The sequence below is a fragment of the Rattus norvegicus genome, chromosome 2 (assembly GCF_021556685.1).
Source record: "Rattus norvegicus strain SHRSP/BbbUtx chromosome 2, alternate assembly SHRSP_T2T, whole genome shotgun sequence".
NCBI classification, from domain to species: domain Eukaryota; kingdom Metazoa; phylum Chordata; class Mammalia; order Rodentia; family Muridae; genus Rattus; species Rattus norvegicus.
In genome coordinates, this window is record NC_141535.1 from 13,605,611 (window position 1) to 13,621,950 (window position 16,340).

The window sequence follows — 16,340 nt, forward strand, 5'->3', positions numbered from 1 at the left end:
GCAAACTACTAAAGCCTACACAGGAAGATTTACAAAGGGAATATGTCCCCCTGGGTTTGCCACATTCAAAAGCCAATAATCATGACACCGAACCTAATCAAGCATACTGAGTTCTGGGGTACAGAATTAGATCTAAGTCTGAAGTGGAAGGGAAGGAAATATAGGAGTTCAATGTGTTCAGAGTATATTATATACATGCATGAAAATGCCCTTATATAATCCAGTATTGTGCTAATGAATATATGACAAAAGGAAACATTAAAAATAATAAATGTAAAAACAAAGTGAGAAAAAAATCAAAGAAATTATGGTCACTTTCAATATTTCTGAAAATAAACCAAGTAGATATTAAACTTAAGGTCATAAGAGACATAGAGTAAATAAAGACTTCTCCAATCTTTTTATTTGTGGAGCCTGCATATTTATAAATTCACTGAGAAGTCCAAAGAGTTTCTGCATATGTTCGTGAAGTGTGGAGTTCTCCATGATACTACAAATGTCACCATGAAAAAGTAATGACTAACAACTAATTGCAGTGCAGCCGTAGCCTGCCTGTCAACCCACTGTCAACCCACTGTCAACCCACTGTCAACCCATGGGCTTTCACATGTCCTTGAAAGCTTAGGAGGAAGTGAGAAGGCCAGTACACCAGCCTAATGAACCATGTGAATTGAGTAATAACTATATATTCTAAAACAAGGACAAACTAACACAAAGCAGCATTTTCATTTGCGACTCTCTGTGTTCTACCTGAGGCATTCAGAGAAAAATCCAGCCTTGCATACATAACTGGAAAGCAGTGGCATCTTCATAGGCCTTTAGGATAATTATTGTTACTGCAGCACTACACCAAAATTTGAAAAGTGGAAGTTTCTTAGAGATTAGTGCCACATGAAACTTATAAACACATTGTACTGCATTTCAACCCACTGCCCACCTTGCACTAGGAATCAATCTTCTATCCCTGCTATGATAATTTAGGACATTATTAGCTTACTGAGTTCTTCATATCATCCACATGCTAACATATTTAATTATGCAAAACAATCACACTGGTATAGATCAACTGGCAACATTGTCTCAAACATCTGCAGTATTGGAAAGCAAACTCACTTTGGCTGATAAAAGTTTCTAAAATTTAGATTTTTTTCATGTGAAAGACTGAAGTTTTTATTGCCAACCAAAACCATGATCTGTTTTTCTCATAATCAATAGCCTATTTTAGGAAAAAATATGCCAAATTCCAAAGTCTGCATAAACAGTACTTGTCAACCATTTTTCCCCCAAGAAAAAGATGAGATCATCAACTAGTACTGCTCATGATTCAAAACTGTGTCTGGGACTTTCTTCACTTACCCACCATGTCTGTGCATGTGAGTGCTGTGCGTGTGCAGGTGTGTGTTTATGTGGTGTACCTATGGGAATCTATGTTTACACATGTGTGGCATGTGCATGTGAAGACCTAAAGTTCATGCTGAGTCTCTACGGTAAAGCGCTCCACTTTATTTGTCGCTACAGGGTGGCTGGCCAAACACAAGGCTCACAGATTTCTGCCGCTCTGGCCTACGCTAGGCATCCAGTTGTCTGCCTCTTGAGCACTGGGTTTCAGGTGGCTGCCACACCTACCTAGTTTCCCGTGGGTTTTGAGTCTTCACACTGATAAGGGCAAGCACTACTAACCACCGAGAACTTCTCACAGGCAACCACCACATTTGTTTAGGCGCATGAATGCATGCATACATGCACGTGCATGTGTGAGTACAGACTTGAGCAGTGTGGAACAGGTTTTGAGTCAAACGTGGGTCCTCTGCAAGAGCAGGGTATGCTGACTGCTGACAATCTCCCCTGCTCCCTGACCATAACGCTTTGGCAATGCAACAGAAAACCTCATCCTATGTCGTGGAATATTTGAAAAACATGTATTCATAGTTTGAGACCTTCAAAACTTAAGGTGTTTGCCACTAAGCTCGATGTCCCGAGTTTGAACCCTGAGATCCAGATGGCAGAATAGGAGAATTGACTCCCACGGGTTACCCTCTGACCTCCAGAGACACAGCATGGCACATATACACCCGTACACAATAAAAGATAATAAATAAATAATAAATAAAAAGAAAGAGAAAGAGCAATTTAAAAATCATTATCAACATATGTGTTATTTCTCAAGTTTACAAAAACACCTGGAGATCTCTAGTCTTGTGGTTGCCACACAAACTAAGAGGGCCACATAAAATTTCAGAGATCTGGTTGTCCCAATTGAAGCTACAACGAGTTCTGTGAGTTTTTCAAGTTCTACTCATCCTGTTTTGCTTAATCATCCAGTTCACATACATGTTCATCCAGACCTCCTGGCATCAAGTTTCGAAGCAGAAGGCTCTCTTGGTTCTTGGCAGCCTTTTCTGGACATAGAGCATTTGCCGTCACGCACAACACCTGGGAGGCAGTTTCCTGAGCTCTCCTATTACTAATCAGCAGAGGTGATCACATGTCCTTGAAAGCTTAGGAGGAAGTGAGAAGGCCAGTACACCAGCCTAATGAATTGAGTCAGCCAAGATTGCTGGTAAGAAACAAATGCAACCAAGTTGGGAGAGCCCTATAAAATGCTGCCTCTAGAAGAACAAAAGCATACTGAAGTAGAATTTCATTTTTAATTACTCATATAGGCTTTCAATATTTATTTCATATCCATATATGGTACCCAAAATATGAGCCAAATTAGAGGTGGTGTATAATTACTTATAGAGTGATAAACTTTAAAGCTAAATTGCTAAGAGCCTTTTGCTTTTTTGTTATTGTTTCTCTCACCTCAATAAGGCCACTTAAGCTGCAATCTACCAGGAACAAGGGCTGAGATTTCTATGTGCAAATGTGGATCCTATGTACTTTGAAAGCTAGTTCAACCGCGGACAAATCCATCCACAGTGAACGATTTACCGTGAAATTCCCCATCTCCCTACTAACCTCGGGTATACAAGCCCCGGTGAAGCCAAACAGGCCATTGGCGTTGTCACTTTTCTGTATCCTTAGCCGAGCGGTAGTGTTTTCCTCAGAAAGCTGAGCTCCGCCATACACAGAGACCAGTTTAAGAAGGAATAATTCTTCTCCTTCCTCTTCACTGTCATCTCTTGCAGCAACAATGAATGACTTGTTGGTTTCTCCTTGTCTGAACTCCAGATACCCAGAAATAGGGTGCAAATCGTTCCTTGCAGGCATAGCATGAAGTTCATAAATCTCTTCGGGAGTCAGTTTGCGCTCATAGGTTCTCACATCCTGCATCCAACCTGTGAATCTGTCACCGCCATCCATTCCTGCCCCAATTCTCAGGATTCCAGGACCTGAAATCAGATGTGCGTTTAGCTGTTACGACAGCTACTATCACCTATCACAACCTAGAAGTGTGGTTCAGAAAGCAAGGTGATTCCACTGAAATATGTCTGGAAGAAGGAAAATTTGGGCACAACTAAAAAGTGATCATAAATAAATATTATCTTCTACGATGATACAAAAGAACTTGCAAAATAATTGCTGGATTTTGTGATCCTTCAATACAGAACCTGCCTTCAAAATCATATGATGGTTACTTAAAAGTAACTCACATCAGTCTGTCAAAATCATTTATGGGCAGAAAAGTAAGTCAACACATTCAGACACACATCTGTCTACCATGTGTGCTTGTGTGCTGTACATTTAGCTGAGTGAACCTGTGTCTCGGACACTTTAAAGTTACTTACGGAACTAAATAAGGACAGGGTTAGTTCTGCTCCGAAATTACAGATTACCACTCACAGAGAGCTTGAGAGCTCTGCGTGTTAAAAATTCATCTTGGGTTAACTAAAGTAGTGATTCTAAGGGAGTTCTTGTTTCTACAGGCCAAATACATCATTTTTCCCCAAAACCTAAGTGAATATAGAAACCAGAAGCAATTCTTAAAACACTGCATTCAATCATGAAACACTACAGTGACAGTACACAGCAGTATGCAGCCCGGCTGTATGTCACCACATCTCCGCAGTCCTTTGTAGGATTTTGTCCATTTAGAGTTCAGTTGACTTGGTTTTGACTTTGGTTTTTGGTGTTTTATAACAGGATCTCACTATTGCTTCTGGCTAGCAACTTGCTAAATGACCCAGGTTGCCTTGTTGTTCGTGATCCTCCTGCCTCAGTGTCCCAAGTCCATACAGTCCACAGTGAGTTATCCTAAGAGAGGGTGTGTGATTTGGCTCAAGCTAACAAAGATCATCCCTTCAAAGCCAGGCCCAGCATCCGCTGGTTCACCTGCGCTAACACAGTGCTGGAATCACTTTTAGATCATATCTTCTCTTGAAGGCTTTTCTGTCGTTTTCCCATTACCCTTCACCCTCAGACACGCTGAAGGAGAGTTTCCCAGATACAGTGAACTGTTTCACAGTTCCAGACCTTTGCTCATTCGTGTATAGGAACAGTTCCTTCCCAATCACCAACTAAAGACAACGTTCCTATCATTTCCTTTCTTCCCACACAGTTTTGTAGTGATCTGCTTGCACACCTCTTGCCTAGTGCTTGTTTCTGATTCCCCCCATGCTGAAGACTTTGCACCCTTCATTTCCGAAACACTCGACTTAACAGTGGTCTTGGTAGGCACACAGCTTTACTAGAGAAAACATAAAGTCAAGTTTCAAAACATTTGCTAGCTCTTTCTTTGACCAAACTTTCTAATTGAAGAGTTGAGCATTTTTCCTATGCAATGTGCTAGTTACGATGCAGACACTCACTGTCAGCAATAGTTACAATACGAACACTCACCGTCAGTAATGGCTTCTCCTTTCAGACTCTTTATGCCTTTGGGCATTGCATTTCCATCCAGATAGAATTCAATTATGCCATCATCTAAGATGATTAAAACATGAAGCCAAACACCATCCTCTAAATATTTCATGGCAGTGCTCTTGGCAATATATGTAACATCTGATCCAAAAGTTTTATAATGAAGGGACAGGGTCACGTGGGTTTCATTCGTTTGGATTTTTACCCCATAGTAGATGCTGCCATGACTGTCATCCTTCGCTATGAGAAATCCATTTGTATAGGCATTAGGCATTACCCACGCTGAAAATGTAAAGTTGGCAATTGTGTTGTTCCTGGAGGGCTGGTACTTGGGATCAACTGTCCCAAATGCACCCTCTAGTCCACTGAAGTACAAGACGTCTGTACCACTGTGGCGATGTCGCATATGTGGTTGTAAAGGCACAGTGCTTGGAAAAACCCCTACCAGCAGGAAGTCGACCATTGGTGGCAGGCCAGCAGGGAGCTCTCTGGACAGAACTTCCCAGCCAACCCTTACATCACCAAAGACACCCTGCTGTCTCAATACGGTGAAGTTGGCAATATAAGACATATCGTCTTCTGAGAGAACATCTTCAGCCACTTCTCTCTCTAGACACTCTGGATCCAAGATGAAAACTCCAAACGGATCATCGTTGAATGGAATCATGACCGTTACCTGAAGGTCGGTTTCTGCTAGTTGGCCTCCAGCACCTGTAATTCAAAGGCCAAAAGTTAAATACATTTTAGTCTAAGAAACAAAATGGCAGTAGGTTTTACGGACAAATTTCTAGTTGTTTACTCATTATTGGTACATAATGGCATCATATTGCTTTCACAACATTTCAAATAACATCGATTAGCATATCCATATTAATAATCTGTCAAGCCCCTACCAAAAATAAATAAACAAAAATAAACCCCACCAACCAGCCAGCAACAACAAAGGAAGATTTTATGCTTAAACTGAAAATGGTGAGAAAGAGGAAGCCTCCATCCATGAAATGGAATTTTCCTAAGACCACAAAAAGTGAACATTCAAGGCTGAGGGCATAGTAAAATGACCACAGCACATAATTAGCACAGAGCCCGAGACTCTATGCCTAAGATAAATGAATAAATAAATAAGAAACACTAAGTCAGTTACTGTGTCCCATACCTCTAACCCCAGCCCTCTAGAGATGTCGCCGGCAGGGTCCAGACCTAAGGTCAGCCTGCACTGTGCAGTGAGGCCACATTTCAACAAACAATGAAATAAAATGTTACCACTGGCAGCACACCAGAGTGGACTCTGCATCATATTTCCAAGCCAACCTGTACGTCAGCAAAGACATTCTGTTGTATCAAAATGGTCAACAAAAACAAGGGCTAGCTAGGGTGTACACCAATGGTAGAGCACTTCCTAATATGCACAGGCTTAGGGTTTGACTCCCAGCACTACAAAAACAGAAAAAAAGACAAAACAACAACAAAAAACATCTGCCAACAAGGTGCTTTGACATTAAAATCAGACAATAATAACACACTTGACTTCCCTGGGTTTTGTACACAATTCTATTTAAGTATAATCTATAAAGTTTTGGTGGTAACATTAGAGATGGAAAAGGTCTGTACCTGAAATATTTACCAGCCTTAGAATATAAAATTCATTGAATTCAGGAATCCTATCTGGGAAAGCACGGAGAATTACTGGTTTTGTTCCTTCTCCGTCTGTGAAGTTAACAGTCCCTGATGTTTCATAGAATTCTCGTCCAGGCTGCAGAGAAGCATTCTGGAACAGATGCCAAGCCACAGAAACATTGCCGAAGTGTCCTCGGTGCCGTAAAATCCTGTGTGAAAATGAAACAAAAGTGGTGTTTTTGAAATGTGTATGTAGTGACTATGACTTACAAAGGCATCTGTGCATTTTCTATTTATCTCCAACCAAGCTAGCTAGTGTGCCAGCTCACTGAGAAACCACGGAAAAGACAGACAATCTTAGAATCTCTTCAAAGCCAATCAGCATGGCAAATTCTAAGCCCAAGTTAAAAAAGAGGTTGATAGTAATTGGCAACGTTTTTCATAAGAAAAAAGAATCTTAGATGCAAGAAGTCACACGTTCCAATTTTAGGAAGATTTTTCCCGAAGACTGAATAGCTGAAGTCCTCTAGTCTTGAAAAGATAGAACATGGAGGGAGAAGGTGAAGGACTCGAGTTCTGTCTAGCAGATGAATGGTTGTCATGGTTAGTTTCTTAATGAAAACTATTATAGCAGAACATAAACAAAGTCACCATTAATCCCACTTACGTTTGAATCTGTATAGATTAACAGTGTTTCCATTTCCCCCACTTAATGGTCTCATTTTTTTGCATCCAATTTTAACTTTCCTTATGCAAATATTCTTACCAAAATGCATTTGTCTTTCCCTCTTCCACCGCTTTGTCTATGGGCTCCAGAGAAAAAACACCATTCGGGTCATCATTGGCTTCAATTATGATTGTAGCTACCCCATATTCATAAACTACCGTGTCACCTAAGTTAAACACAAGAGAGTCAAGGTCATTTTTTTAAAACTATTTTTTATTTTAACAAAATTTTTTATCATGTATTCATTTTATTCACTTAAAATGTAAGAAATATACAACTACAGATATTAAAAGGCTTCCGGAACGGCTCAGTTGGCAAAGAGCTTGGTGCATGTGTATGTTTCCCATTCAGATTCCAGCCCCTTAATAAAAGGCAAGGGCGTCTGTAACCCCAGCTGGGGGACCAGAGGCAGTTGTATGCAAAGGGTTGGTGGGTCAGTCAGCATAGCTGAAGTTGCAAGAATGAGGTTCAATGAGAGACCCTACCTCACAAAACATGAACAAACCACTAGAGGATGACGTCTAACAATGTTCTCTAGCCGCCACATGCATATACATGGGTGAGCACACACACACACACACACACACACACACACACACACAAGTAACCATGTGTGTATGTATATACTCCCAATCTGTGCACATTAAAAGGCAATAACCAGCAATAGCAATAACCACCCAGTGACCAGATTCTATTTATTAAATAACTTTCTTAAAATCAGGGCTTCCAAAAGAACTGGATAATTTCGGGACTGTGGCAGGAAAATTCCACACTGGGCTTGGAACAGCTTGCCAAAGCAATGCTTGAAGCATAAAAAGGACAAAAGACGAGGAAGTCATGCTGAATAGATTACCACTAGGCAAATCTGGATGAAGGTAATCATAAACTTAAGTGATGGTAATAAAAGTCATCACAACACTAAATAGAAATTACGATTTTATTCCAATAAATATCAGTGAAAATTTGAAAAAAAATTTTGAGTAATAACACGGCTACATAATTTCATGTTAAGAAGCCACAAGCATTTATTAATGACACTAAGAAGTAAGCTTGTAGGCCACCACTTTAATTTAACCAAAACAAAGGGGCAAACCAAAATCCTGACAAGGACATACTAAGAACACAGAACTACTTCTGTGACGTTATTACCAAGGGTAAAATACCTACAGCAAATAAAAAAGAAGCATCAGGCAAACTCAAATGAGTTTGTGGCTTTGCAGGGATCGTGAGAGCCCAAGAAAGACTATGGAATTACTTTACACTGAGAGGATTGGAGGAAGGTTACTATTAAGTGAAGTGCATAATTCCAGATTCCAGATAGGAGAAGTAAAGAAACCTGAAAGGTGACAGAGGTGACAGTTTGCACTGATACCAGCTGTGCTTCATTTCAGACATGAAAACAATGTAGCTAAATAGCCAGGAGCAAATTCCCCTGGAACATGAGCCACGTTGATTTTCCCAGAATTTTATCACATTGACCTCTGGCTTACACTGCACAGAAAGGTTCAGTGACCATCCTCTTCATGTCATGGTTTTTGTCATGAGCAGTTGTGGATGACAGCAAAGGTGGACCTGGCACAACTACTTACCAGAATAGAAAACCAGAGATGACCCAGACCAGTATTGATTTACCTGTGGAATTGAACAGGATTATATAAAAGGGCTCGTCGGTTTCTGGGACTCCATCCTCATTGACAGATACAGACACACTCTGCTCTCGGCTTCCAACCTCAAACACGAGGGTTTCTCCTTTCTCAACAGGTACGAAATCTCCCTCTCCTCCTGAAGCCTTTCCATCCACGGTAGCATATTGAACAGTGCAGGCCGCGTCAACAGATCCATTTCTGAGAACTGTAAAGTTGGCAGTCTCACCCTCCTGGACTCTCACAACAGAAGGCTCTGAAAAAGGCACAGAACAGAAATCCTTAAGCCTCTTCCAGTCCGTGCGCACATTTTCAGATCACTCTCGATTTTTCCCTGCCATCTATAGGAAATGCCTGGACTCGGCATTTCCTCTGCTCCCCTCTGATATAAGCTCCCTCTGAAGGTGTCAAGTCTGTATTCCCCCTTGTCCTAATGCTCCACAGTACCAGTGTCTCTGTCAACTAAGCTGTCAGTAAATATCATAAGACATCCTTTCTCTTCCGACTGCAGCCTCATGTTAAAGGTCAGTTCCTTGAATTAGAAATCTCTCGTTTCACTTTGCTATGGTAGTTAGAAAAGAGATAGGTATAAGACCAATTTATTAATTTTCAGGTAATAACCTGAAAGCTAAGAGTGTAAATAGAATTCAAAAGGCTCAGGACACTACTAGATCATAAATTTCATCTATATACATCTTACAAAGAAAGAGACTTCAAAGAATTAAAAGTTTGATTAAGTCTCATAAACGTAAGTAAAAGATGCTTTTGGAGCAAAGGACAGGTGTAGAGAAAGCAGTACAATGATAAAAGGGGGGATTCTTAATTAACATGCCCCTTAACCATCAGCTAATGTAACCAGTGACCACCCTTAAACTCTGTTAGGAAGCGACTCTCCAGACAAGTTCCTGTTGTCTACTCAAAGAAAGGCATGATGGGGGATGAAAAGCAAGGAGCGAAGCTGCCAATTGCCCTCTCTTGTTTTCACTGTTTCAGAAGGCCCTAAAAATAAAAATGTTTAAGCTCAAACACAGAACACCGATTATCAAATGAATCATGAAATTACACTTGACTATACTACAAATTGACTACATACAGAAAAATGTAATTTAATTCTTCTTAAACCTATGTATGGGGGCTGGAGAGATGGCTCAGGCAGTGTAGAGTACTTGTCACTCTTGCAAAGGAGCCACGTTTGATTCCCAAGATGGGTCACAGCCATCCTAACTCCTGCTGCAGGGATCTGCTGTCCCCTGTGACCTCCACAGGCAAAAGGCATGCGTGTGACACACATGCATACATGCTGGCAAAACATAAAACTAAATAAGACCGTCTCAGAATGTGTATATTATTTAAGACCGACGCAAACTCACTCAAACAAGACAGCAATACCACCTGCAAAGTAAATGGGGTCGTCGTTCCTGAGAATCCTCAGGGAGGCAGTTGTCTGATTTCCAGTTTGAGCCCCTCCAGTGGCACTAAGTAGGATAATGGTGAATTCCTCCATCTCCTCCGGGATCTTTGGCAAAATGGTACATACTTTAAGTCAAGTGAATCGTACTCCAATTACATTATGCACACTTGTTATTTGTCTTTTGAAAGCTCAGTTACCACTGCTAAAATTCATTTTCATTTCTAAGATGACGGCTTCATTAAAAGTTTTCCCATGAAACTCAGATTGCCCTAAAATCATTTCAATATTGTTCTTCCAAACAGCCATTTTATTGCAGCTGGCTACAAAGTAGAAGGGAAATACGTATGTTTTGACTTAAGTAAGGAAAACCTGGCCATACAACAGAGGTTTATATTGTTTCCATAAGAAAATGGAAACAAATTAACTGTAAGGAAAAAACAGACCAGAAAACCAATGTAACAATTGAAACATTTCCAAACAGAGCACTAAGGGTTGCTGGGCTGTTAGCTCCCCAACTCTGTCTTCAAATTTTCTGGAAGGTTCCTGAGGAGGTCCAAAGACATCCTCACTTCCATGGTCTCTAAAAGATGAGATTTCCACTTCTCTGATTCTTAAATGCCCAAACGGATACTATTTTTCTTTCTCATTGCCAGTGTGCCTTAGTTTTCCCCTCATCCAAAAACAGGAAAAAAGAAGTGATAGTTTTGTCTGTGGGGGGCCAGTTCTGAGGGAAAGGGACAAGCTTCGCAGCTTCGCCCTGAGAAAGGTCCCCTCTCCACCTTAGCGAAATTCTTTATCTTTCCTGTCAGGCTGACAATCCTGTGCTTAGTGCCCTAATAGTGAATGTACCACGATAGACTCAGAAAACAGCTCCTTTTCAAGATGCCAAAGGCAAGTAAGTTTCTAAATGTCTCCCACAACTCTGAATCCATGACGTTCCATATATAATGGGTTACTGACCAGTATCAATCATGAGTTTTAGAAATGCCTTAAAAGACACCCCTAAATAGCATTGCCATCTTGCTTTGGAACCAGCCAGTCATGTTAAACCTCTTTATCGAGCAGCATCAGCACAAAATGTGTTGCCAGGTATTTAATTATTTAGTGAAAAGGAGTTAATGAGCTGTAAAGGTAGAACGCCTCCATGACATAGAGTTTTGCCATCAGCACCACAAAAGATAAACCTAGCAAATAACACCAAAACGGTGTGCTTCAAGGCTTACAGCAAGCCAGGTAGAAGACCGCAGAGCATACTTACTTCATCTGCGAAGGAGTAGACAGTGATGTTTTTAAAATTTTCTTGGTCTCCAAAACAAACGGTTCCTTGCACAGGAAACACATCTTGCGTAGAGTTTGGACTAACCATCCATGATACATTAACAGCACCAAAGTTGCCTCGAGTTCGTACTACACCGTAAACAGCTGAGAGAAACACACGGGAACACAGGGTGAGCAAGCAGAAATAAGCAGAAATAAAAACCTCTCGTTACCAACGCTTGCTTAGCATGTACTCCAAGTGTTGACGTATGTGTGCATGTGTGCGTGTGTGCGTGCGTGCGTGTGTGCGTGCGTGCGTGCATGTGGTGTGTGTGTGTGTGTGTGTGTGTATGTGTGTTTAACCTGCTCAATCTTTTCTATCACACTTTGAGATATTAAGAATCATCTGGCATAGGAATGGAATTATAACTAATTATGTACAACTATTACAAAGTCCTACAAGCAGATTCACCAAAGGCATGTGCTGGAAGCTTAACTTTTCCTTGACAGCCAAGTTATTGAATTACCCAAACAATGTTTTAAAAATAACAGAATTCTCCTCTTCTGACACTGCAGTGGCTTCTCAATAGTGACTCTTAGCTGTGGTGTGCTCTCCACTTGACTGACTTGATTCCTTCTCGAGTGTCTGAGGTTATACTGAATGAGCTGAAAGTGAACTGTAAGTGAGGTCCTCACTAGCAGCCCAAGGCTATGGAAGACAGGTAAACGGCAAGCATAAGCACGAGCTCTAACAGAGAAGTTTCTAAGTTACACGCAGACTGGAACACTGACAACAGTTACCAAAACGGTCTAAGGGATGGTGAGATGGGACAGCGGTTAATAGCACTTACTGCTCTTCCCAAGGACCCGGGTTTGATCCCAACACCCAACCAGTTGGCTCACCACCACTAGTGTCGGCTTCAGGAGGTCCAACAGCTTTTGGCCTCCTTGGGCTATGCAGACATGTGGTGCACACAGATTCGCACAGGCACACACAAATACACACACAGGTAAAAATAATTTTTAAAAATTAAGTTGAAAAGAAATGAACGTCCTCTTCAGAGAGCAGAATAAAAATGTGGGAGACAGAATAATTTACCATGATAGACATCCTCTCCTTTGCTTTCTCTTATCGACACAGTCAAACCATTGGAAGCAAATTCTATAATGCCGTGAGGATCGTCGTTCTCCAGAATTGTTATGTTGACATGTGTAGCACTGCCCAGCTTGCTCTCCCTTCCGCCATGGCTGCTGAGGACCACCCAATAGTGCTCATCCAACTACAAAGAGCAGGTCGAATTTGGAAAAGATAGAAAGCCAAAGTTTCCATTACAAACAAGATGTGTATGTGACTGACAATGTTTTCGTGTTCAACTTTTCAGGAACAAACAACACATGGAAAAGACAAGAGAGCTGATATTTATTCCTAATTTTTAAAACCATTTGCCACTCACTGAAAGACAGGAAATACATTATATAAAAAAGGAAATGGCCACACTAAGCTTATAAAAAATTCAAGGCCTTTTCATTGGTGATTGTCTATTTAAATGAGCAAGAATAAAAAAATTTGAAAGCTGCATATGTATTGCACTATTGATTCTCCTATCATAAAACAAGCTCATTTCTTTCTGAAAAATAATGTCGCAGCAGAGCTTTAGCTCCAGATCACGGCAGGAAGAGTTCAGTGAGTACAGACCACGAAGAATAAAACATACGGTACGTGGGGGAATCCGAGAACAGAAGCTAAGCCTCTCTTGGCTTTCTTGTTCTTGTTTTGGGACAAGAATACACTTTGGTAAGTTAAATGACTTGTATTCTGCTTTTCAAGCTTCTTTTTAAACTTTTCTAAACACGGGTTCCTAATTTTTTTCTTATGTCTTGCTGTCAATGTTTATAATATTTCTATTCTCAAAATCCTGACACTGTCAACCTTTCAAAAGGACATGGCAGAAGTCCCGACCCGGGTACCTCTGGCATGCCATCCAGTCTGGTGAGTAGGGTGATCACTACTTCCCGTTCCCCTGGACTGAATTCCAGCACCCCCGTGTTTCCATAGAATTCATTGCTATCCCGGGGCTCCACGTGGAAGCAGAGGAACTGTTTAACAAGCGCCCCCCTGGATCGAGCAATTCGGAGCTCCACAGCATCTCCTTCCTGTAACAACAAAACCAACAAAAGCTCAATTTCTTCTAGAACACTTTCTGAAGTTATGAATCCAGAGTGAAGTTTTGGACCTACTTTTATAACATAGGGTCCTCTAGAATCATAAGAAAATTCAAAAATGCCTCCAGGGTCATCATTTTCCAAAATAATCAAGTCTCGGCTAGTATAGCCTGATTTCAGGACATCACTGTCCACACTCACCCTGGGAAGAGAGGGAAACACACTCTGTTATGCTGGAATTTTCAAGATGTTTTCTCAGGCTTTAAAGAAACAAAAACCACCAGCAGAATTTACAATTCTTCCAAATAATTAAAAAAGCAACTATGGGTTATAACTTAAAGCAAATTTGCATGTATTAAAATGACTTCACACTAAAACTGTTCTTCATTGATAACAGTGAAAGATTTCTGAATTCATTATATCTTTTTCTTTTACTTGACTAGACTACATAGGTACACAAATAATATAGAAATCATCATATAAAGCATCATATCCTATCATATGTGCTTCTCTGACACATGTGTTTTAAATGTTATATTTAAGTCTTCTTAAATATGATTATATTAAGTGATATATTGATTGGGTAATTATAGACCACAATGAGCAAAACTAAATAAGTAAGCACAATTACGGTCTGGCATTTATAAATACTCTTTGTCTTTCAAGTGACTTCTACATGTCTCAGTTTTAACCTCAACTATTTTTTTAGGAAAAAAATAAAATGTAAAATAGAATAAAAGAAATAAAGTGGATCTGAGAGGCTGATTTGCAACAAGTATGTATGGGGGGCAGGCATGTGGGCATATCTGAGTGTGTATATGCACGTGTGTGAGTATGTGTGCATGTATGTGTTCACATGTGAGTGGACAATGACTCAACTTCATTTCTATAAATATATTCATTCCCTGAAATCTCTGTCGTCCACATCAGCTAAGAGACATGAAAATCGGATGAGAAGCAGACTATGCAAATTCAGTGTAAACATTAAGTAAGTGAAGCTATTTCAGACTTTGTAAAATATGTTATCTTCTATGACATAAACTCTGAAAATTTCTCTATAAAACAGAGACACAAAAGGAAGAAAGTACAAAGATACACCCAGAAACGCCACAGAGGTCATTTTCTCTGTTAAAACAAAACACAACGTTCATACAGTATTTCACCTTTAAACCACAATTATTCTCTGATTTAAACTTATGCAGTGTTAAAACTTAAAACTCTTCAAAACGTGTAGTAACACTCAATTCTTCGGTGTTTATTAAATATTTTGAACAAATTCATGATGCCAAACTGAGGAGCCCAAATCCCAAGCCCTTCATACGAATCCCATTGTCACTAGAGAATGAGATCTCAAACCATCATGCACAGCCAGGTGGACAGGCAGCACTGTTCAAGTCTCGTCATGCAGAACGGCAGCTTCACCAGAAAACCATCATGCATGGAACAAAAAAGCGACCCTTCACAGCAAGCCGTTATTCCGCACACTTACCCAAAATACACAACAAATCTTTCCGTTTCTACCCTGTCAACACAGAAAGAACGGTGGGAAGGGCGAAGGGAAGGCAAGTGCACCATTTGCTAAATTCTCACTGCTACGAGCTTGGAGTGGAATGGTAAAAATGAGGTTAAACGAAGCACACCGAATCCCCTGCTACCTCCCATGAGTAATTGTCAGTCTGTGGGAACTGTGCACACCGTGTTCACTGCTATTGACAAGTGCTAGCAAAGCCACTTTTGTGGATGATGACCCCATGACCGGCGAGCATGTCCACACTCATTCAAGACATTCCTTTCTCGGCCCCCTCCACAGCATAGATGTCTGCCAAGCGCTGTGCACCTCCAGAAGCTACAGCAGCTGAGCAAATTTCATTCAGCTGGATTTGTAATTACTCACTTTAATGAGGTTTGGGAAAAAAATACTTCCATCCTCAGATCAAAAGCCAGTTGCTATTTGAATTCAAATCATCAAAACTCTGTGGCAGAGACATCTGTACCTTTCAATGTTTTCAGAGAAATACATTCCAAGAGTCACAAGACATCGTCACTTTTAATTACAGTTTCATGACAGGAAATTTAAACACTTTCCACATCCCCACTGTATTTCCTTTCCAAATAACCTTGAAAGGTTCAAAGAAAAATAAATAGACCTTATCATTTATAAAGAGTTTTATATACCATAGTTTTTATTAAGTCAAATGACAAAAAAATGCTTCTAATTGCAAAATGTTAAACTATAGAGTACTTTTAGTAGGTGTTTTATTGTAGTTACTTTTAATTGTTTAGTATCAGATCAAAGTTAGTTTAGATATAAGACCTTGAGTATAACCTTATGAGAAAAGTGTGCAATTCACCCTACTAAAGTATCACTATTTTGGTTGCAATACGATCACACTAGCATTGGTTCATCCATCATTTTGCTGAAGCTTGGTTAAAATTTTGCAAAACTATAGGAGGATCCAGACCAAATCACTTTCAAATGCTAAGATTCATTCTCTCTTATTTATTTGAATGGTCTTTGGATACAGGAATATACTTAGTTTATTCTTGTTTGCATACAAGTTTCTCACTGAACCGACATGTGACTGCACTTTTTTATTGATAAACTCCATTTTTTAAAAAGTGCAATATTCAAACCTAGCCCTGTGACTGGCTCTGTGTAGCTTTCACACAGGCAGGGGGATGGACGGGGAAAGGAAGAGCTTTGAAATATCGGTTAATT

General features: G+C 40.2%; 1 protein-coding gene across 1 annotated transcript in view; it reads right to left on the bottom strand.

Moving 5' to 3' along the window:
- Positions 1-16,340, bottom strand: part of Adgrv1 (adhesion G protein-coupled receptor V1) — a 579,866-nt gene that overhangs the window by 512,680 nt on the left and 50,846 nt on the right. Inside the window, exons 12-21 of the mRNA XM_087635923.1 lie at positions 13,697-13,823; positions 13,427-13,612; positions 12,558-12,738; positions 11,460-11,623; positions 10,183-10,306; positions 8,780-9,046; positions 7,187-7,313; positions 6,415-6,629; positions 4,783-5,514; positions 2,962-3,335 (exon numbers count right to left, since the gene is read on the bottom strand). Of these exons, the coding sequence (XP_087492049.1) occupies positions 2,962-3,335; positions 4,783-5,514; positions 6,415-6,629; positions 7,187-7,313; positions 8,780-9,046; positions 10,183-10,306; positions 11,460-11,623; positions 12,558-12,738; positions 13,427-13,612; positions 13,697-13,823 (2,497 nt within the window). The remainder of the gene's footprint in view (positions 1-2,961; positions 3,336-4,782; positions 5,515-6,414; positions 6,630-7,186; positions 7,314-8,779; positions 9,047-10,182; positions 10,307-11,459; positions 11,624-12,557; positions 12,739-13,426; positions 13,613-13,696; positions 13,824-16,340) is intronic.